The sequence below is a fragment of the Rutilus rutilus genome (genome assembly GCF_951802725.1).
Source record: "Rutilus rutilus genome assembly, chromosome: 13".
Lineage (NCBI taxonomy): Eukaryota > Metazoa > Chordata > Actinopteri > Cypriniformes > Leuciscidae > Rutilus > Rutilus rutilus.
Window position 1 is genome coordinate 35583776 of NC_140218.1, and position 22957 is coordinate 35606732.

At 40.7% G+C, this 22957-nt stretch overlaps 1 protein-coding gene across 1 annotated transcript; it reads left to right on the forward strand.

Annotated features, from left to right (window-relative positions):
- The first annotated feature begins 17110 nt into the window (after nucleotides 1–17110).
- Nucleotides 17111–19517, forward strand: LOC311302488 (zona pellucida sperm-binding protein 3-like). The gene is made up of 8 exons (XM_084428413.1): nucleotides 17111–17712; nucleotides 18216–18334; nucleotides 18412–18515; nucleotides 18598–18775; nucleotides 18917–19034; nucleotides 19117–19199; nucleotides 19274–19362; nucleotides 19433–19517. The coding sequence occupies exons 1-8, from the start codon at nucleotides 17170–17172 to the stop codon at nucleotides 19501–19503; spliced, it is 1305 nt and encodes a 434-aa protein (XP_084284539.1). The 5' UTR covers nucleotides 17111–17169; the 3' UTR covers nucleotides 19504–19517.
- Nucleotides 19518–22957: the final 3440 nt, after the last annotated feature.

Sequence of the window (22957 nt, forward strand, 5' to 3'; positions counted from 1 at the left end):
CTCAAATTAAGTAAGTTCACAATGCTATCAGTTTGAATACTAGTTTTTGAACTTGAACTGTTTGAAGCAATCGGTTTCCCAAATGAGTTACCTTCCATGGTATTTTTATGGTAACATACTGTATAAAAGGAGAGCTGTAAATTAACGGTAAAGGGCTGTAAATTAACAGTATATTACTGGCGCCACTTTATATTGTGTTATGTGCACGTACTCCACACCACTAATCCTACCAAAGGGTTTTTTTACAGTGCGTATCATATGCATGTTAAATTTGTGCTATAGATATGAATTTTTATGAGATCGTTTTGTAGTACTCCCAAAAGATCCTCAAAATTGCAGTATTTCAAACATTTCAACACATTTTCAATTGACTGTACAGTGAAATTACAAAGTACCTTATATACCACGTGTGTTCATCTACATGACCATGGTCTTCTCTGTCAAAGGTGCCTGAGTTGCATAAAGTGTTTGTGAATTTAGGAGCAGAGCTATCCAGATAGGGCTGTGATCATTTTTGGGTAGGTGTGTGTTTGTTTTGGTGATTTCAAATATCAACTGCCTTTCTCAGAAATGTCCTTCAGCACCTTTAAGTCTGACATCATATGACCAATCCCATGGGTGCTTGAGGACTCACAGAAAAACACTAGATATTCTCCATTCATTTAAACCAATAACAAAATCAATTGAGTGGATCTCACATTGGGTCCCAGAGGGTCATAAATACGTAACGTTATATTTAGCATTAGGACATAACAACCTGACATAAAAGCTTGCACTCTCTGTTTTTTTTTTCCGCAATGATAAATTGTGGAAAGAATGTGTGTTTTTGTTTGGTTGATGTATTTGCAGTCCATGTGTTTCTCTTCACGAGACAAATAACTTTTGTGTAATGAATTTATCAAGTCCATCATCGAGTAATGGGAATGTTGAAATGTTTTAAGTGGCGTTTGTTGCATATGTGTATTATCATTCGCTCATTGAAAAAGAGGTGAACAATGATGTGTTTATATTTTGGTTGGTAATTTATTTTCCGTTGCACCCACCCTCAGAAACATAAATCGGTGCTTATGTCTGATATCATACTAATATACTCTTACTGTGTTCTGTAGTACTGCCAAAAAATCATAATCCTAACCTTGATATAACCACAAGCTCTATGAAAATGTAAAAAAAAAAATGGCCCACCACCCATTACGCCCAAAACACACCCATTACTCATTAAGAATAGAGACAACCCTTTTAAACCATGCGCCGGGAGCGCCGACCATTTTTGCCGTCGTTAAACTAGCAAAAGTGGATCGGACACACACTAGGTGCACTTGCTCCGTGCGCTTTAGACCATGCACTTAGAGATCATTAAAATAGGGCCCCTTATGTTCATCACTTACCAGCTTGATGATCCTAAACGATCTAAACTATCTGTGAATAAAGACCTGTTAAGTTCATCTTTGTGTCTCACCTCCTGTTTTATGACACTGTGACTGTACTTTTATCTGCCTATTACATGTTTTATATTGTTGAACAGTGGATAGGTTTAGGGGAGGAGTGGGGTTAGTTGCTTCAAAATATAAGAAGTATAAATATTTATAATATGCAAATGCAAAGAAGTTGGGAGTGGAAACGTGATTTTAATGATTCAGAAATGATGAATAACTGTCTGGCCAAATGATATTTCTGTTTGGAGATCAAGTTATCTATTGAGCATAGTAGTTAGCATTGGTTGCCGCAAAACTGCACCCAGCTTTAAACTCATGTGCCTATTTTAATGTTATGATGATATACTGGTGCACTCTGCAGCTGCAATTAATTATCTGTGCTTTTTTTTCCTGTTTTTCTTTCTTTCAAATAAATGTCATCTTATATATTTTGTATATTCTAATTTAATGGCTTTTTGTTGTTGATTTTGGCGTCACTGTATGTTACGGTGCAGAAATAGCTAGTCGCCGTATGTTTTAACCTTTTCTCTTTCTAAATCTTTCCCACAGCATCCCTCCTTCACTCTTTAAGATGAAAGAGTTTTATAATTGACCATGAAGTGCACTTGCATTATTGAAGCTTTGAAATACTGCTGTCGCTGATAATTGCAACCAGAGTAATGAAATCAGGAACACACTTTATTTTAGCGGCATGTGCGGATTTGAGTTGCATATTTCCTCGGAAATTCCTCAAGCTATATACATTCCACTCAATTCTATCAACCCAGTAACATTTTAATCACTTTATATTTTCATATATTTTAGCAACTCTCTCTCTCTCTCTCTCTCTCTCTCTCTCTCCCACCCCTCCCTCTCTTTCTCTCTCAAGTGCAAATCTTGAAATTCAGGCTCAACATGTGCCCTAATGCCCCCCCATCTTCTCTGCTTCCACTGCAGGGATACATGGCACAGCTTATTATGTGTAATTTGCATAAGACATTGAAGTTTTTCATTGGTATAACTTTGTGGTTAGCTGGGAAATATGCAAAAAATAAATAAATAAATACATCCATATTCTCATGGTGAGAGATAAAACACATTAAATACGAGGTTGACATAAAATTAATTGACTACATTTAATGCATATATTAAATAGACTAGTGATAACAAGACTGAAAGCATAAACACTTATTGAAAATAAATGATCAAAACCATAACACGAAACAAGGTTATGTACATTTTTACTGCACAACATTTGACAGTAGCACAGTATAACCAACTGAAACCAACTGACAAATTACTATTAGAACATTTTGTCACAAAGAGTGAATTCTTTGTATTTTCATTTATGGGTTGTTGCATTTGAAATGTAATTAAAAATTCTTTAGAAAAAAATATTGTTTACTATTGAATACTGTTCCTTCATTAATAAATAACTACACATGTAATCAGTAGCTAATATTTTTTTTATACATCCTAGGGCAGTGGTTCTCAATCCTGGTCCTGGGGACCCACAGCTCTGCACATTGTATATGTCTCCTTTATCAGACACACCCAGTTCAGTTCATTAGAGCTCTTTCCTAACGAGCTGATGATCTGAATCAGGTGTGTTAAATGAGGGAGACACACAAACTGTGCAGAGCTGTGGGTCCCCAGGACCAGGATTGAGAACCACTATCCTAGGGGACTACTAAGAACTACTATATACAGTATACAGGTCCATAATTAATGTGAATAATGCATAATATATAATTCATTCTAAAATTCAGTGGACTCAAATGAAGTAAGTTCACAGTACTATCAGTTTGAATACTAGTTTTTGACCTCAAACTGTTAGAAGCAATCGGTTTCCCAAATGATACGAGCTACCTTCCATGGTATTTTTACGGTAACATACCGTAAAAATGGAAAGCTGTAAATTAACGGTAAAGGGCTGTGAATTAACAGTGCATTGCTGGCAACCACAGCTGCCAGTAGATTACTGTTATTTCACATGACATTTTTTATAGACAGCAATGGGCAAATGGATACTTTGTTAACAGGAGGCGTTAACAAAGTATCCATTTGCCCATTGCTGTCTATAAAAAAAATGTCATGTGAAATAACAGTAATCTACTTTATTAATATTGTGCTCAAGATATAACATGTACTATCACAATCTCATCAAATTTTCCAAAATCAAATCAGATCTGAGATGCTATTCATTGCTTTTTATTGCATAGCTCTGTATATCAAAAATGTAGGAGACACTTTTTGAAACACTAAAGAAACCTAAATGAGAACTCCATTAAGTCTCCTATGAAAGAGCAATACTATTTCCCTACAGACAGTGGATGAGAGCACTATCAAAATCTGAAATAGTCTAAATAACTAAATTATGACCATTGGTGCAAGATACCCTGATTATCAATATATTTGTTTAATGTAAAAAATATTCTACATGTTTTAATGATATTTTTTTAGCCCTTTACTACTGTAGATAAATACCTATGGGCCCAACATTGCTAATAAATACATCACTTACAAGGAATAATTCACACATAAACACATTTACAGCTTAAATAAACAGCTTTAAAGAAAAGAAAAAAATAGACTTTTAATTTTTTTTCAGATCTGGGTCCACAGCAGTGCATGACGAATCATTCAATTTCATATTTAATGTGTGCATTAAGCGATAAGGATTAGCGAGTTTGCTTGCTGGAAGCTTTCCCATAGCGATCTCACTATTTATGTGCCAAATGTTCTATACACCCAGTAGATAATCTCACCTTAGTCAAAACATTCTGTGAAAATGGATTTGTAGTGTTTTTAATGTCTTTCACAAAACCATAGGACTGTGTGCTATAGGTCTATTCAGTGGCAGCAATGATGGTAGTAAACAGAATAATTTTATTTTACAAGTGTTGCATAACCCAGCCTTAAACAGGCATAAGCACAAGGTTCATTTAAATATGAATCACCAAGATTTATTGATGGCATTACAAAAAAAAAAAAAAATATATATATATATATATCACACACACACACACGAAAAAAAAAAAGAAAAAAAAACTACACAAGTTATATTTTATTATTTTTCTTCAATCCCTGTGGTATATACACTCACTCAGCACTGTACTTGGTACTCTACGCTAATGCTAGGTAGGGGCTCCCTTTTCCTCACAAAACCGGTGCACACAAATGCACTACTTAAAAAGCCATTGCAGTCGCAGAAAAAACATCAAAGACAGAATTACGTTTTTGGCAGAAAATGGGAGGTTGTGTGTGGAGTGATAGATCACAATGGAACATGAGTTGCATGGTGATCCTCCAGGGCGGTGTCTTCAGAAATCTGCTGAGAAATATAATAATAAATGCATTTTTACCACAGTGAAGCATAGAGGTAGAATGTCATTGTGTAGGAGCGGTTCTGGTTTATTTGGTGCCAAAGGCAAAATCAAACAGGTTAAAATAAGCCCTTAAATCTATTAAATGATAACATAAATAACCAGAGAACTGGCTGACTATAATCTGCGTGAAAATGCTACCTCGTGAAACACTTTCATTGGTCAATCATGGAAGTTTATTCCATATTACATATTAATCAAGTTAATTCACTCAGAACGTCCCTTGCAGGAGTTCCCTAGTAGAAAAAAAAGTAATGTGAACTCAAGTCAAGTCACCTTTATATACAATATAGATTGTTTCAAAGCAGCTTTGAACTCAATAAAAGGAGAGTAAATGTTGAAATGAAGTGTTATTTGATGTGTTTTTAATCATAATAATATAGACGAAATCTGTTAGTGTTTAATGTTCTGTTGGGATTTAAAGGGTTTATGTTGCTTTATTTAAAGGCAGTAACTGTGTAGTTGATGCAGTGAAAATCTCTAAGCTAATTCCAGTTGCACATGCATTATTCGCAAGAGATTTAAGTTATCTTGATGTTTCTAGTTTTTTTTTTATTAAGTTATTATTACTTTAAGAACTATTTTTAGTGAAGTTCACAGTAATAATGACAGTTCAATTAAATGGCTAATTTAAGGCAGCCAGTTTCTAAGTGAAATCGATTTATTGCTACAGTAACATACTGTCAAGTATGGTAAATAACTGTAAAATTATGAATTACTGGCAACTTTTTTGCAAGTATTTTACCGTTACTTTACAGGACAAATTTTTACAATGCTGGTCATAGTCCAGATTTGAACCCTATTGTGAATATTTGGTCTCACATTAAACTCAAACGACCTTGGAGACATTTTTTCAACTACTTATGAACTGTTTGGAGCCATCAACATTTATATTAGAAAAATCTTGTCTGTGAGTATCAAATATGATCAGGCTTTTGAGGATTTTTTCTCTCAGTCATCATTGTATTGCATTGCATCATAATTTTGCCCAGATCCCTGTAAAATTAGCTCAAAATGCAGTAAACGGTATGACGCTGTATGGTATGGAGATGATACTGCTATACAGGATAACTGACAGTACAATGAACTGCATGAACCAAAGAAAGTCAGAGAAATTGGTCATGTTGGTCATAAACCTGAAATTTGACTGCCTGTCTCTTGCTGAATATATTCAGTAAACCACTCTAACATGCCACCTCATGATAGTTATTTCAAATCTCAGTTCAATTTCACGCTCTCCAATACAGCCACTTCTCTGTAGTGCAGAAATGCCTCGGGACAATAAGATCATTGTTTTGTAGGACTTCTTAGGTCATGAGAGCAAACATTTTAAACAAATAAATTGAGAATGTAGATTGTATACAATATAATAGTACACACCAATCATTTCTATGGCTACTTCTCTTGTTCATCAGCAGAGGTAGCTGTTGCTTCAAGATGATTCATGTGCTGTTTAGCATCGGTCAGCTAAATAGCATATTCCTATTCCTCTAAATAGCATAAGCTTTATCAGCTCAACTGGTGAAGGACCACTCAGAAGTAGACTACTGTAGACCAAGTACAAAAACATTATGAACATGTAAACTGCTGTCGGGATAAACCAGACTCAGAGATCAAGGTTAGATTTTTGAACCAACATGTGGGTGTTTATTGAGTATCACTGCAGAACAGAGAAAGCAGGTTATATACAGCCTACACTATACTGTGCAATGGGATAATGGTGAATAACTTGGCTTTCTCTTTGATCATGATAGCGGAGGATCAAAGAAGCTAATGTGCATTCAAAACCATTTGGATAAAAAAAAAATCTAGAATTATTAATGTATTTTGAAGCACCCACAATAACAATCATCAAGCATGTTCATTACCGCAGTATGGATGAGACTGACATGATTACATTAGCACATCGTCTTTAAAGCACTTGCGAAAAGCCAAATTAAACCAATAAAACGCAATGCTGCAACCACCATATCAACAATATTTTTTCAATATTTCATCATTTACCCTTATCTTGCTCACTTTCTTTCCTCTTTTGGCATCAAAAGTGTTGCCTCTTCATTTTCAAACATTAACACTGACTGACTCAAGTACAACTAATTGCCCTCTGGTGCAGTTAAACAACTCTATGTAATACTGAAAATAATTTATATCTACTCCCCATAATGCCTGATTTCACCAGTAGATATTTCACTGAATATATTTCTAGTGAATGCGATCACTGACAACACTTATGAATAAAAAAATATAAAAATCTTACAACAATAGAAAATGATAAAAAATTTAAATTATAAAAACATGAAATACTAACTTATAACATTTAAAATGCATAGTATAATCACTGTCACTGATTACATACTGATTTAGTGACAAGGTGCAGGTATTTTGTCACTGATGAAGGGTTGAACCCGAAAACGTTTTGCACACCTTGCACTTTTTGTATGTCTTGGTGTCACCATTGCATAGTGCATGAGGGACCACAACCACAATTTCAGTGAATATGCAAAAAGGTATTTACAGGTAATTTCACTCTTACTGTCTAATAGTGTAAACAGGAGGAAGGGGAATCCATAGACAATTTTATGAAAATTGAGAGAAAAAGCAGCAACCCAGCTTACAGACTTTTGTTATAGGAACGTTCTTCAAATATTCAGTGTTGGTTCTGGGAACGTAAAAAAATGTCCAGTTTTCTTGACGTTAGAGGAACACGTTTTAAAATGTATAATGTTCCTCAAACGTTCTTTCGACTTAATTTTGATTTAAAATTCAACATTCTGGGAACGTTGATTTGTAACATTCCAAGACCATAAACATGTCCAGTTTCCTGAATGTTACTAGAATGTTATTTAAATGTTAGTGTGATGTTCCTGAAACATTCTTTTGATCATCTTTCGAAAGAGTAATAAGAACACAAACTACAACTTTATTCAGACACAGCCTTGAACTGAAGATAAAAGACATTAACTCTCTGAAGATCTGATGAAACAACTCCTCAAACAGCATTACCAGCTTCACTTATTACTAACCAGACTGACTTTATTTCTGTCACACGTCAGAAGATCTTATTGAGAATTAACAGAGGTTTAGATGTTGATGTCTTATTGAAAATGTTTGGTCTGAGGTCACCATCATGGAGATCAGTGTTTGCTTTAGTTGGGCTCTTGACCCTTGACTTTCATTAAGTTGGTGTTTTATCAGTAATAGCAGATGCTTATGGAGAACATTTCTGCATTGATAAAGCAGATCTACAAGTTTGTTTTAATAACAAAGGACTACAAATAAAGTGGTTAAGCAATTAAACCAGTGTTCCCCAACCCATGCTCCTGAAGGACCCTCAACACTGCACGTTCCCTTTCGAGGGAACTCGCACTGCGTCGTTGAAAACGACTCTTTGGGGACGCTCCCTTAGCGTGCGCCTCTGAAGTATGAATGAAACTAATCCAATCCTGATTGGTGTTGCGTCATGACGTAACATGTGACGGCATAACCGGATGCATAAAAGTGACGCTGGCACACACACACATTAGCTTTTGCTCTTCAGCAAGCGTTCTCTGTGAAACTGTCTGTCTTATTTGGTGTTGTTTGTCTGTTGAAAACCACTATATTATGCGAGTGGAAGATACACTAAGTGTGTGCACCCCTGCCCTATATTTCTCACGGGTGGGGACACGCATCAGTTGTGTGTATACTGTTTAGGAGCGCAGCACGCACAGGCAGCTCTCGAGGGGGTTTGCCTGTGAACATTGTGAAAGTACTCCCGATTAGAGTGCTGCGCTCCCGTTTGGTTCTGATAAAGGCCAGGCTCGCGATCCCCGCGGTTCGGGTCCCGCGTCCGTTGAGGCGGCGCGGCGGCTTAGATCGTGGGGATCGCAGAAGGATCTCGCGGATGAGAACGAGACTGCCGAGGCACTTTCTCGTTCATCATCCGCAGATTCTATAACGCTCGCTCACGACGCAGAAGCCCGCGATGTGGTTTCTTCTGCCCGTGACGAGTGCCCGATGCTCGAGCTATCTGCTTCTGAGGGAGTGGAGGTGCTCAGCATTGGGATCGAGGAACATGTGTCACACTCGCTGGTGTTGTTTGTAACCCCAAAATAAAGAATTGTCCCACTGCATTGCAATACAAAATCTATATTAGATAAATAACAAGATTTTGTGTGGGTGCGAGGCATGCACAGTCAGCTCCTGAGGGTGCTGGCTGCGTGTTCATTGAGAAATATCTCGACGCACACAGCCGTGCGTTTCGGGGGTTTTTCAGCCTCGCGCCCGTTGACTTTCTTCTCGAGAGATGAAAGCCAAATATATTGTGAACGACTCGAATCTCGCGTTTGCTGAGGCAGCGCGTAGATTACGAGTCTGCAATAAAAGGGATACACGCGATCTGTGAAATAATACTGTTTGGGTGCGAGGCATTCACAATCAGCTCCTGAGAGTGCTGGCAGTGTTTATTGAGAAATATCTTGGGCGCGCGTGCTAAATTCCGTGCGCTTTTGGATGTTTCAACCTCGCACCTGATGACTTTCTTCTCGAGGGATGAAAGCCAAATATTATAACGGCTCGAATCTCGCGTTTGCCGAGGCAGCGTGTAGATTACGAGACCGTGTAAATAAATATAAAAACAGTATATTGTCTGGTGATTATGGCTGCATTTAATTCTATGAGTTAAAATGATGGAATTGAAATGATGGAATATATTATCTCACTTTAAGAAGTTAGATATTTTAATTCAGCCTACCATCTAGACTGTGTTTCACTTATCCAGTGTTTTTGGCTGCATTTAATTCTGAAGAATTAAGAGCAGCGAACGTCGAAAATCGTTTTCTATTTTTTCCCTGCCGGTCCTCCGCATCAGGGTATCGAAAACGAGACGAAGATGGCTGCCCCCCCCCCCGTGGAGGGACGAGCGAGAATCGCTCCTCTGCGGAGCCCTCAGGAAATCGATGTTTGTATCCAGCGTCAACTGCGCTTCGGGACGCATCGGTTTTCAGCTAATGCACACTGTAATGCCCGCCCAAAAAGGCTTGCGGCCAGGCAGTGTTCCTGTCCGCAGATCGGAAACTGTTTTCGATTATTCCCTGCCGGTCCTCCGCTTCAGGGTGTCGAGAACGAAACCGAATGAGCCTCCCCTCTGGGGGAGCCCTCAGGAAATCGATGTCTGTATCCTGCCATAAAGTGAGCTTCAGGCCACATCGCTTTCCAGCAAATGCACACTGTGGCGTTCGCCCCAAAAGCTTGGAACAGGGCACCGACTGTGGTCACAAAATCTTTCTCGACTTTTTCCTGTCGGTCCTCCGCTTCAGGAGGTCGAGAATAGTGCTCGAAATCACCCGAGGTCAGTCTCGAGGGGCTGGTTCCCTTAGTAGATGTTGTAGAAGAATGGCAAAGCCTTCCGAATATATCTATATGGGTCCTGAATATTATAAAATATGGGTACAGACTGCAGTTCAGTCACCGACCTCCCAAGTTTGCTGGGGTGGTACCGACTGCAGTGGTTCCAGAACAGGCTCGGGTTATGGAACAAGAGGTACAGACTCTACTGGTCATAGGGGCCATAGAAATTGTTCCCCTACCAGACAGGGGGTCGGGGCTTTTATAGCCGGTACTTTATAGTTCCAAAGAAGGATGGCGGGCTGAGGCCGATTTTAGATTTGAGGCAGTTGAATCGTTCTCTGAGGAGATTCAGGTTCAAGATGCTCACTATTCCCATCATCGTGAATCAAATCATATCCGAGGATTGGTTTGTCACGATAGATCTAAAAGACGCCTATTTTCATGTCTCCATCCTTCCATGTCACAGGAGGTTCCTGAGGTTCGCTTTCGGGGGCGAAGCGTACCAATATCGGGTTCTTCCGTTTGGCCTAGCACTCTCTCCCCGCACGTTCACTAAGTGTATGGATGCAGCTCTGGCTCCACTGAGGCTTCAGGGCATCCGTATTCTGAATTATATCGATGACTGGCTCATATTGGCCCAGTATTGAGAAATGGCAGTTCGGCATCGAGATGTCGTTCTTGGCCACATTCAGAATTTGGGGTTGAGACTCAACACTAAGAAAAGTGTGTTAGAACCAGCTTAGAAAACTACTTTTCTGGGCGTGGTATGGAATTCGGTTACGATGCAGGCACGTATGTTTCCCGCACGTATCGAATCCATCCTGACCATGGTGTCAGGGATAAAGCTAGGCCTGCCATCACTGTAAAGCAGTTTCAAAGACTGCTGGGCCTCATGGCAGTGGCATCCAACATAATTCCTTTGGGCCTTCTTCACATGAGGTCCCTTCAGTGGTTGCTCAAAGCCAAGGGGTTTTTCCCCCAAGGGGAATCCGTTCCGTATAATAAAGGTTACGCGCAGATGCCTTCGTTTCCTATTAATATGGAAGAATCCTTGGTTCTTGTCCCAAGGGCCAGTATTAAGGGCGTCATGTCGCCGGAAAACCATTTCGACAGACGCTTCCATCACTGACTGGGGCGCGGTTATACGGCCGCTTTGCCAGGGGTCTGTGGCAGGACCATCATCATTCTTGGCATATAAATTGCCTAGAAATGTTGGCTGTGTTCAGGGCTCTGAGGAGCTTCCTCCCAGACATCAAAGGTTACCACGTCTTGATACGTTCGGACAATACATCAGTGGTAGTGTATCTGAACCGACTAGGGGGACTCAGATTGCGCCCTCTATCCAGATTGGCGCATCAAATTATTTTATGGTCCCAAGGGAAAATATTATCTATAAGAGCAATATATGTCCCGGGGGTTCAGAATCAGGGAGCAGACATCCTGTCGAGGCAGGGGCTGAGGCCCGGGGAATGGAGACTCCATCCAGAGGTGGTGGAGCTTATATGGCAGAGGTTTGGACCAGTGGAAGTGGAGCTGTTTGCGTCTCGAGGGACGTCCCACTGTCCACTTTGGTTCTCCCTCACTCATCCAGCCCCGCTGGGGTTAGATGCCATGGTACAGGCCTGGCCGAGGCTTCACCTGTACGTTTTCCCCCCGATTGCTCTGCTCCCGGGAGTCCTGGAGAGGGTCCGTCAGGAGGGCATCAGTCGTCTTCTGGTAGCCCCGTTTTGGCCGGCCCGAGTATGGTTTTCGGACTTAATTTCACTCCTGATAGCTCCGCCATGGCAGATTCCTCTGAGGAGGGATCTGTTATCTCAGGCGGAGGGCACTATATTCCATCCTCGCCAGAACTGTGGAAATTGTGGGTCTGGCCTCTGAGGGGGCTCAGTACCTAGATGCTGTTCTATCATTTGGGGTGCACGGAACCATACTTATCTCTAGGGTTCCGTCTACTAGGAGATTATATGACCTTAAGTGGAAATGTTTTTCCGCTTGGTATAGAGAACATGAGTTAGGTTCAGTTAACTGCCCAGTGGCTTCAGTTCTGAGTTTCTCCAAGATCGTTCTCTACGAATCTCTCCCCGTCCACATGTATGGTGCACATGGATGCCATTGCGGCGTTCCATGCACCACTGAATATTGGGCCTGTTGGGGAGGCACCAACTGGTCATACTATTTCTCCTTGGTACATAGAGGATGAGACTGACAGTCAGGTCCAGGGTTCCTTCCTGGTATCTGGCGGTGGTTCTCGAAGGCCTATCCCTGGCTCCCTTCGAATCCCTTCAGTTGGCTTTGCCTAGGACCTCACGTTCAAGATAGCCTTTCTCTTAGCTACTTCTTATAAAGAGACTGGGAGATCTCCAAGCCCTGGCATTAGTACCAGCTTGCTTGGGGTTTGCCTCCGGCGGAGTTAAGGCCATCTTGCATCCGCGACCCAGCTATGTGCCTTAAGTGCAATCTAACATGGCTAGGTCCATGGTCCTGCAAACATTTCATCCTCCACCACATGTGTCGGCAGAAGAGGAGAGGTTCCTTGCTCTGCCAGTCAGAGTTCCAAGTATTTCCTTGAGAGGTCCTCTTCTTGGAGGAGGTCGGACTTACTGCAGTGTGTTTTGGATCACCTAATAGGGGCTCCCGGCTAAACAAACCATAAGTAGGCCTACAAGGTGCGCAATTTGCCTTCACCTTTGGCTGTAAGGGCTCATTCTACTAGAGGCATGGTGTCCTCTAGACCCCTCCTCTCGGGAGTGCCCCTCCAGGAGATCTGTGAGGCAGCCGGTTGGGCTACCCCGCACATTTTATCAGGTTTTATAGTCTGCACCTCCCTAGTACGCCTGGCGCACGTATGCTCTAGTCCTAGCTGAGTGTCTGAGATCAGTTTCACTCTAGGGCAGGCCTTTTTCGGTGCGTGGCCTAGTGGGCATTCGTTCCCCAAAGAGTCGTTTTCAACGACGCAGTGCGAGTTCCCTCGAAAGGGAACGTCTCGGGTTATGACTATAACCCTTGTTCCCTGAGAAGGGAACGAGACACTGCGTCGTCCTGCCACGCCCCTCAATGCCTGAGAGCGGCTTGCTTCATCGCGAGGCTAATGTGTGTGTGTGCCAGCGTCACTTTTATGCATCCGGTTATGCCGTCACATGTTACGTCATGACGCAACACCAATCAGGATTGGATTAGTTTCATTCATACTTCAGAGGCGCACGCTAAGGGAGCGTCCCCAAAGAGTCGTTTTCAACGACGCAGTGTCTCGTTCCCTTCTCAGGGAACAAGGGTTATAGTCATAACCCGAGACGTTTTCTTTGTCTCCCTAATCAAACACACCTGATTCAACTCATCTGCTCATTATCACATGGGTCAATGAGCTGATAAGTTGAATCAGGTATTACTGTTTTTTTTTTTTCTCACTTTTGGAATTTTTACATTTTACAATTATTTACAAGATAAGTTGCGTTTAAGGTAAGAAAAACAAAATAAGTTTAAATTAACAATATATAACAGATTGTATACTGATACAGATTTTTGTAGACTTTTATTGAGCTGAGCAGGAGCTATAGGTGGAGACAGAGTGCTCACCATACACTAGCTTTAGGGGAAGACAGAGCTCTCACCAAACACCATCTATAGATGGAGACAGAGCGCTCACCACACACCATCTATAGGTGGAGACAGTGCGCTCACCACACACCAGCTATAGGTGGAGACAAACCTCTCTCCACACACCAGCTATAGGTGGAGACAAAGCTCTCACCACACACCAGCTATAGGTGGAGACAAAGCTCTCTCCACACACCAGCTATAGGTGGAGACAAAGCTCTCTCCACACACCAGCTATAGATGGAGACAGAGCGCTCACCACACACCATCTATAGATGGAGACAGAGCGCTCACCACACACCATCTATATGTGGAGACAGTGCTCTCACCACACACCAGCTATAGGTGGAGACAAAGCTCTCTCCACACACCAGCTATAGGTGGAGACAAAGCTCTCACCACACACCAGCTATAGGTGAAGACAGAGCGCTCACCACACACCAGCTATAGGTGGAGACAGTGCTCTCACCACACACCAGCTATAGGTGTAGACAGTGCGCTCACCACACACCAATTATAGGTGGAGTCAGTGTGCTCACCATACACCAGCTTTAGGTGTTGACAGAGCTCTCATCACACACCAGCTATAGGTGAAGACAGAACGCTCACCACACACCAACTATAGGTGGAGACAGAGCTCTCACCACACACCAGCTTTAGCTGGAGACAGAGCGTTCACCATACACCAGCTTTAGGTGGAGACAGAGCTCTCACCACACACCAGCTATAGGTGGAGACAGTGCTCTCACCACACACCAGCTATAGGTGTAGACAGTGCGCTCACCACACACCAATTATAGGTGGAGTCAGTGTGCTCACCACACACCAGCTATAGGTGGAGACAGAGCTCTCACCACACACCAGCTTTAGCTGGAGACAGAGCGTTCACCATACACCAGCTTTAGGTGGAGACAGAGCTCTCACCACACACCAGCTTTAGCTGGAGACAGAGCGTTCACCATACACCAGCTTTAGGTGGAGACAGTGCTCTCACCACACACTAGCTATAGGTGGAGACAGAGCTCTCACCACACACCATCTTTAGGTGGAGACAGTGCGCTCACCATACACCAGCTATAGGTGGAGACAGAGCGCTCACCATACACCAGCTTTAGGTGTTGACAGAGCTCTCATCACACACCAGCTATAGGTGAAGACAGAACGCTCACCACACACCAACTATAGGTGGAGACAGAGCGTTCACCATACACCAGCTTTAGCTGGAGACAGAGCGTTCACCATACACCAGCTTTAGGTGGAGACAGAGCTCTCACCACACACCAGCTATAGGTGGAGACAGAGCTCTCACCATTCACCAGCTTTAGGTGGAGACAGTGCTCTCACCACACACTAGCTATTGGTGGAGACAGTGCTCTCACCACACACTAGCTATAGGTGGAGACAGAGCTCTCACCACACACCATCTTTAGGTGGAGACAGTGCTCTCACCACACACTAGCTATAGGTGGAGACAGAGCTCTCACCACACACCAGCTTTGGGTGGAGACAGAGTGCTCACCACACACCAGCTATAGGTGGAGACAGAGCGTTTACCACACACCAGCTATAGGTGGAGACAGTGCTCTCAACACACACCAGCTATAGGTGGAGACAGTGCTCTCACCACACACCAGCTATAGGTGGAGAGGAAAGAAAGTGATAGAGCCAATTCAGTGGAAGGGGATTATTAGGAGGCCATGATTGGCAAGGGCCAAAGGAGGGAATTTGGCTAGGACACCGTGGTTACACCTCGACTCTTTACTAGAAGTGCTATGGGATTTTTAATTACCACAGAGTGTCAGAACCTCAGTTTAACGTCTCATCCGAAGGACAGTGCTCTTAATTTGGCAAACAAATCATTCGAAAAGAGCTCTGCAGGGAACGCCTTGTCCCATGAAGCACTGTGGGTGACGTTATTGAGACGGTCTTTTAATATTCCTGTTCTCTTGTCTGTGCATATTTTGATACTTGTTTACATATTCAACTTCCACTGAAGTTGGATCACAATGACAAGACTAATTTGCTGCTGGTTCAGTTTCCTTTGGGGTTTCTCAATTTGACATTTTGTTCTACACACCTATAAGCGCAAATTGATGCAGCATGTTCAGTTTAGACAATGTATGTTTTTAATAACAAGAGAAAACCTTTTGTGGTCTGTAGTGTATGTTGAAGAACAGAACGGCAAAATAGCATAGGAAAATCCTGAATGAACCAGCAGCGACTTGGTCTGAAAACATAATGTGTATGCGCATAACATCATTTTTTACACGGAGACAGTAAGCAAACTTTTGAAAATGAATTTCAAAGTGCAAGTTTTTGAAAAGTATACCATCTTTTCAAAAACTTGGACTTTGAAAACTTTTGAAAATGAAAGCCCCAAAACTCTCTTGTCACATAATAGAACAATGCATCCATTTTTAGTTGAAAATTGTGTAATGTAAATGCCCCCTCAATGTGATAAGAGAGACAAAGTGCCTATGCAAAAATCCACACTTGATGTCTTGACGACACGTGAATGTGACAGGAAGTAAGTGCGCAAGACTGTCCCATGTCTTAAAAATGCCAAAGCTCAGTGCCCTTAACATACACTAAACCCACACCATACCGCTTCGGAGTGGTATTTGAGGCTAAGCGTATTCCATCATGCATCGTGTTTGGGAACTTGCATGACTGTAAGTAACTTTGCAAGTACATGTCAACTTATTCTAACCCTAACCCTACCAGTCTACGAATACTGTACTAAAACTCTAATGAGAGTTAGCAGCCACGTAGGTGTTACGTTACATATAGTCAACAGAATGTGTTAAAGGGACCATAAAAATAAAGTGAAACTGAAAACATTCCACTGTAAGTTAAATTAATGAGAAATGACACATCATTTGGTAGTAAATCAAAGTGTAGTACATGTTATTGGTGCAAAGATGTGAGAGTATATTTTGTACAACATTTGCAACTGCATTTCATCACTTAATACAAGCATCACAATTTTTAAATTGTGTCTTTTGTTACATAGGGATTACTGAACAGACATGTATAAGTTTATGTTAAAATGGAAAGTACTTGAAATCAAAATGTGTAAATAAAGCTATGTAAACTTGCATTTTTGCAACACTAAAAGTGTGTCCCATTGGGTAATCAAAAGTTCTACACACACTTGCAGTCTTCAAGCCCACTTGAACACTTTGATCAAAGACCGGAAATACTGTAGGTCATGTAAGTAGACAAGTGGTCGAGTACAAAGACGTCAAGTGTGGTTATTTGGACAGGCCCATTAAAAATTTGTAGAGTGGTGCGTCCCCAAGATGCATACACTTTACAGGTCCAGAGGAGAATCTAGGATAATCAATTAAGGTAAAAGGGGTGGAGCCACCTTAACTCAAAGCTGTACAAAATGGCAAAGCCAAGCACTGGTGTGTGTTGTGGTGCTTGTGACAAAGTTTGTTAGGATGGTGTTCCTGAAAGTTGTCTTCGTGGTGGTTGTGATTTGTACATTTGATCTGCCTGATGCCTTGGGAAGTTTGAGGTCCGGTCAAAGTCCAAGAAGCATGGGGCCAAAATTAAATCCAGCTTCCAGTCCTGCCCTTTCTCCTCTAGGGCTCTGGAACACTTTGCAAGTGGCTTCTGAGTTTCAGAGTCCTTTGGGTCCCGTCTCCAAAAGTCTTGCACAAGATCCTTTTGGCCTTCAGGAGAAGCAGCTGTTGCAGGGTCCAGTGAAACCTTTGGATTGGAGGTATCCCATTGCTCCTGAGGTGCAGAGCGAGTTGGCGGTGGACTTCCAGTTGAGGCAACCCGTGACTCCCAGCAGCGTAGCGGTTCAATGTGGCGAGAACCGGGTTCTTGTAGAGGTCCAGCAGGACCTTTACAGCAATGGCCAGTTGATCCAGCCAACGGGTCTGTCTTTAGGTGGATGTCCTGTTGTTGGTCAGGATCCTGTGTCAAGAGTGCTCATCTTTGAGTATGAATTACAGGACTGCAATAGTGTGCTGATGGTAAGAACTCATACATCTTAATGGGTTATTTGTTGTGGCAGAGAACCTTCAAGGAAAGTCAGTTCACTTGTTTTACAATGCCAGGGCAGCTAAGACCAAGTTCTATCTGTTTGAATGGGTAAATCTTGAATTTTAGAGCTACTTGCCTTAAGTAACCCTTCAAACCAACACCTGATGTAAACCATCCCATAAATTGAATGAAAAGAGCTTAAGAAATAAGAAAACTTGTGCCTTAATAGTTAAAGCTAGTTTTTACCCTGGAACAGTCAATGTGCATGTTCAATCCTAAGTGCATGTCTCCAAAACATTGATCTCTGGCAACACCGGAGCTTCTGAGGGCAGCTGTGTTGATGTGAAGAATTTACTAATTGGTGATTTGCTCTTTAGGAATTCCACCATATTGCAAAGTGCACCTTCTCCTATTCATAGCAATATGAGTGCACTATCTTGGTGTATGTAAAGTCTATGGGATGACCCTCTTGGTAACCACAGTCTTTTTACAGATGAACGAGGATGAGCTTATCTACACCTTCTCTCTTACCTACACCCCTGAGGCGCTTGCAGGTACTCCGATTACCCGGGCCGATGGTGCAATTGTTGGTGTTCAATGCCATTATCAAAGGTAAGTGATCTTTGTGACTTTCTGCACTTTCTCGTGAAACTGGGAGACCATTTAATGGGTACTTTCATGAACTGCAGGCTCCAAAATGTAAACAGTGATGCCTTGAGGCCAACATGGGTCCCTTATGCCTCAACAGAGGCAGGTCAAGAAGTTTTGCTTTTCTCCCTGAAGATCATGATGGGTTGGTACAGGTTTTTTCTTTCAAAAAAATGAACCTTTACCCTTGCTATTGTGGCTGTGCCTGAAATGTTTTTTTTGTGTAGATGACTGGTCCTATCAGAGGCCTTCATACATCTATTTCCTGGGTGGCGTTATTAACATCGAGGCGTCTGTGAAGCAGTACAATCATGTGCCTCTGCGTGTGTTTGTGGACCGCTGTGTGGCCACTCAAGTACCTGATGTGAACTCTTTTCCGAGATATTCCTTCATTGAGAATTATGGGTAAGGTCATGGCCCTTGATGCGGTAGGACTGTTTAAATTGCTTTTTGTAACCACTTTGTCACAGAGTCATGGGTAAAGTCTAGTTGCTTGATGCTCTGCAGTTGACATTCATGAGTTGCTCGTTATGATTTTGTCGTCAGGTGCTTTGTGGATGCCAAAACTACAGCTTCCAGCTCCCACTTCATGCCTCGGTCCCAGGTTGACAAGATCCAGTTCCAGCTGGAGGCATTTATGTTCCAGGAGGGCAACAGTCCTTCTGTATGTACTATGAATATCATGCGTTAATTTGATTTCTCCTCCATCTGCTTTTGGTTTGTGACTTGCCTGTCACCCCTTGCAGATCTACATAACATGTATTCTGAAGGCAACTATTGCTTCTGCACCCAGTGACGCTCAGCGCAAATCCTGTTCCTTTGCCAATGGGTACGTGGGTTTTTTATTTTAAATTTTACCTTGAATTCTCATGCTGAAGTTTCCATGTCTTTGTTTTATTGCAGGTGGTTTGCTGCTGATGGTAACGACCAAGTTTGTGGTTGCTGTGACTCAACATGTGGTCCGGATGGTGAATTTGCTTCTCCCTATGGAGGTTGGTAGCTTTTGCTTTCTAAGTTTGCTTTTTGATTCAAGTGCTCTAACTTGGCTTTTCTTCTCTCTAGGCATTCAGTGGGAAGGCAAGGCCTCACTTGGTCCTGTAATAGTTCAAGGGCAAAAGACAGGTTCTCAATAAAACTGACAAATCAATCCTTGATTGTATCTGACTTGTCATTTTGCTTCATGTCTGGTTTAACTGCTTTTGACTTGGGGAAATTGCCTAATTCTGCCAATGTGGTGAAACTGATACACTATAAAAATCCTAATTTTACAATATCTGTAAAATAAAAATTCAGCTGTTATTTTAGGTATTGTGACTAATGACAAATTCCAGTAATTCACTTTTTTTTATACAGAAAATTGATTATGTAACTTAAGAAAAAAATACAGTAAGAAATACAATGTATGTAGAATTACAAATTTATTCTGTAATTAAACAGTAACAAAATAGTTAAATGATAAAATGGTCAAATGACTGTCAGCCCCCCCAAAAAACTGTAAAACGTCCTTTATTAAATAAACTGAAACACTTTTACAGGTATTTCCTGCATTATGATCATACCTTCATTGTAAAAAAAAAAATCATAAAAGGTCAAATGACTGACAGCTGCGGCTGCCAAACAAAAACCATAAAAGTAAAATATGCTTATTTAAAGTGTAAAACTATATAATAAATTTGTCACCATGATTGAGATCAGTGTCTGCTTTAGTTGGGTTCCTGAACCTTGAGTTTAACTTTTGTGTTTCTCTGGCTGCCTTAACTGTTTGATACACATTTGTAGCAATAAATGCAAGAGAAAATATCAGATGATCTTGGTCATTAATTGGTGATGTTATGGTTGTCATGTGACCTGATATGACCGTCAAACATATGTATATAAGCTTAGAATACATATGCAGATGGAATTTAGCTTTATACAAAGTCTATATTTTATGTCATAATTTTACACACAACCCTTGAAATATTGTGGCATCAGTATTATAACAATCTGAAATAAAAAAAAAAATTATACAGAAAAAGGTTCTTTTTTTTTTGTAGTACAGAGGCATCAAGAATCAACATATGAATCTCAACAATGCTGACAACCAACAAAGCCTTTGTGACTTTATAGTAGTTTTTTTTTTCATTGTCACCATTGTTGCGATTCATATGCTGATTCTTGATGTCTGAGTGAGTATATACTGTATGATCCTGTCAAAACATTTTCTGTATAATGACTTCATAAAATCTGAGTATCACAGCACTGCAGGATCTTATAGCAGTTTTATCATGCAAAATTAACAACTAATATTTAATTACTTAATCAGATATTACACTAAAGATGGTATCAATGAAGCAGGATTTTTTTATCACTAAAAAGTGACCAATATCATCTGATCTGAGTTTCTCTTGGATTTCTTCCATAACAAATATGCATCAAAGACACACAGTTAAAGCAGCCAGAGTAAAACTCATGTGAAAAAAACTAAAAGTTCAAGAGCCCAACTAAAGCAAACACTGATCTCCATCATGGTGATATCAAACTTTATTATTTTCAATAAAACATCACCTTCTAAACCCCTGTTAATTCTCAATAAGAATGTTAGTATGAAAGAAATAAAGTCTGGATTGTAATAAGTGAAGATGCTGAGATCCTGAGAGATCTGGTAGTGTTTAATGTTCTGTTGGGGTGTAAAGTGTTTCTGTATGGTGTGTTTTGTGTGTCACCATTGTGTTGAAGAGTAGAGCCTGAGCTTCAGTCCAGGATGAGCAGAGAAACTCTGATGATATGCTGCATGTTGCTTTATTCAACTGACAGTAACTGTGTTGCTGATGCAGTGATGTATAGTTATACTTATAGTTTTTAAGTAAAAAAAAAAAAATCTGAAAATAAATGTGAAATAACTGTGTTTCTGTTAAAAATGAATTGATGAAGATTTCTGTAAAAGTATTTTGCACTTATTTAAATTAGGATATTTTACATTAATGTTACGGTTTTTGTATGGCAGCCATTGCTGACAGTCATTTGACTGTTTTTTTTATGGGATTCTTTTACAATGAAGGTGTTTGATCGTAATAATTCAGCAAATAGTTGTAAAATAACAGTGTTTTTCTGTAAAACATTTAAGGAAAATTTCTGTAAAAGTATTTTGCACTTCGTTTAAATTAGGATATTTTACTTTATTTTTACGGTTTTTGTTTGGCAGCCGTAGCTGACAGTCATTGACCGTTTTTTAAAGATTTTATTTTTTTACAGTGTACGCCACATCATAACGTTAACGTGCCGAAACGTCAGACCTTGTTTAATCCGGAATGGACAAAAGAGCACGAGTTTGGCCATGATGACCCTAGAGGAGCTGCTGTCTCCTGAGCTGCTGCAGAGGGGGAACTTCTTTAATAACTGATGTGTGTATTTATTTATTTTGCGCATTATTTGTTTATATATTTCTGTTATTTCCAGAAGTCCAGAAATGTTATGTTTTCAGGCACTGTGCACTTTGCAAGACAGGTTCATCTCAGTGGTCAGTTTTTGAAACAGACATCACAATGTCTTTAATAAATACAAATACTGTGAACACACACTTTTTTTGCCTCTTCTGTTACACATAGGTCTACATCAAGATATATCGTAGATCAAATTGTCTGGAAATGAATAGAGTATTTCAGAATCACTGTATCATGATACCATCGACATGATGGACAAAATTGTATTGTAGTTGCGAGTACACCAGAGTCAACAATTATTCTTGCTTCACTAAATGCCGCAAAGTGTCCTCCTTTTTGTTGTTATGGAAATGGCCACCCAAGGCGGGCGGCCAACGAAACGCTATTGAAGCGGAATCATGTCAATATTTATGGTTTTATTTTGCCTATAGGCATTTTGTTTCCACTTCTGGTTTGGCCATAACTGCCAAACAGGCCAAGAAAAAAATGGAACAACCTAAGAGATAAATACAAGGTAATCTGCCTGTTTCTCTACTCTCTGTTACTGAAAGAGCCTTACCAAGATGTGTATAAAGACTTTCCGGTCATATATGAAACATAACATGGATGCATTGGCCCTTACATTTTATCTTGTAAAATGTAGTTTACTCTGTTTACATTGTTTACTCTGAGACTGTAAAAAGAATAGTTCACCCCAAAATGAACATTCTGTCATTTATTCAGCCACAAGTTGAAGTTGTTTTAAGTTACACCTGTATACAATATTTATTTATGCATTTTTTTGCTCTACACAAAGGAAGAATATTTGTAACCTAACAGTTCTGGGCACCACTGACTTGTGTAATATTTGGTGCCTCGAAACTGTTAGGTTACAAATATTCTTAAGGAATATCTTCCTTTGTGTGGAGCAAAAAAAAAAAAAAAAAATTTATAAAAGTGTGGAACAACGTGAGGGTGAGAACATGACAGCATTTTACTTTATTTCAGGAGCTTAGGGACGCACACACAGGAAAAGTAGAGGCCGGTAGTGTGACTGCTGCCACCTGCTGTACACATCGCTCAATGCGCTGTACAATGGATGCTGCACTCAATTACTCTGCCCCTAGGTGTTGCACCAAACCTGACTGCCACTACAGGTGGCTCAGTCAGCACACCAGCTTCTACC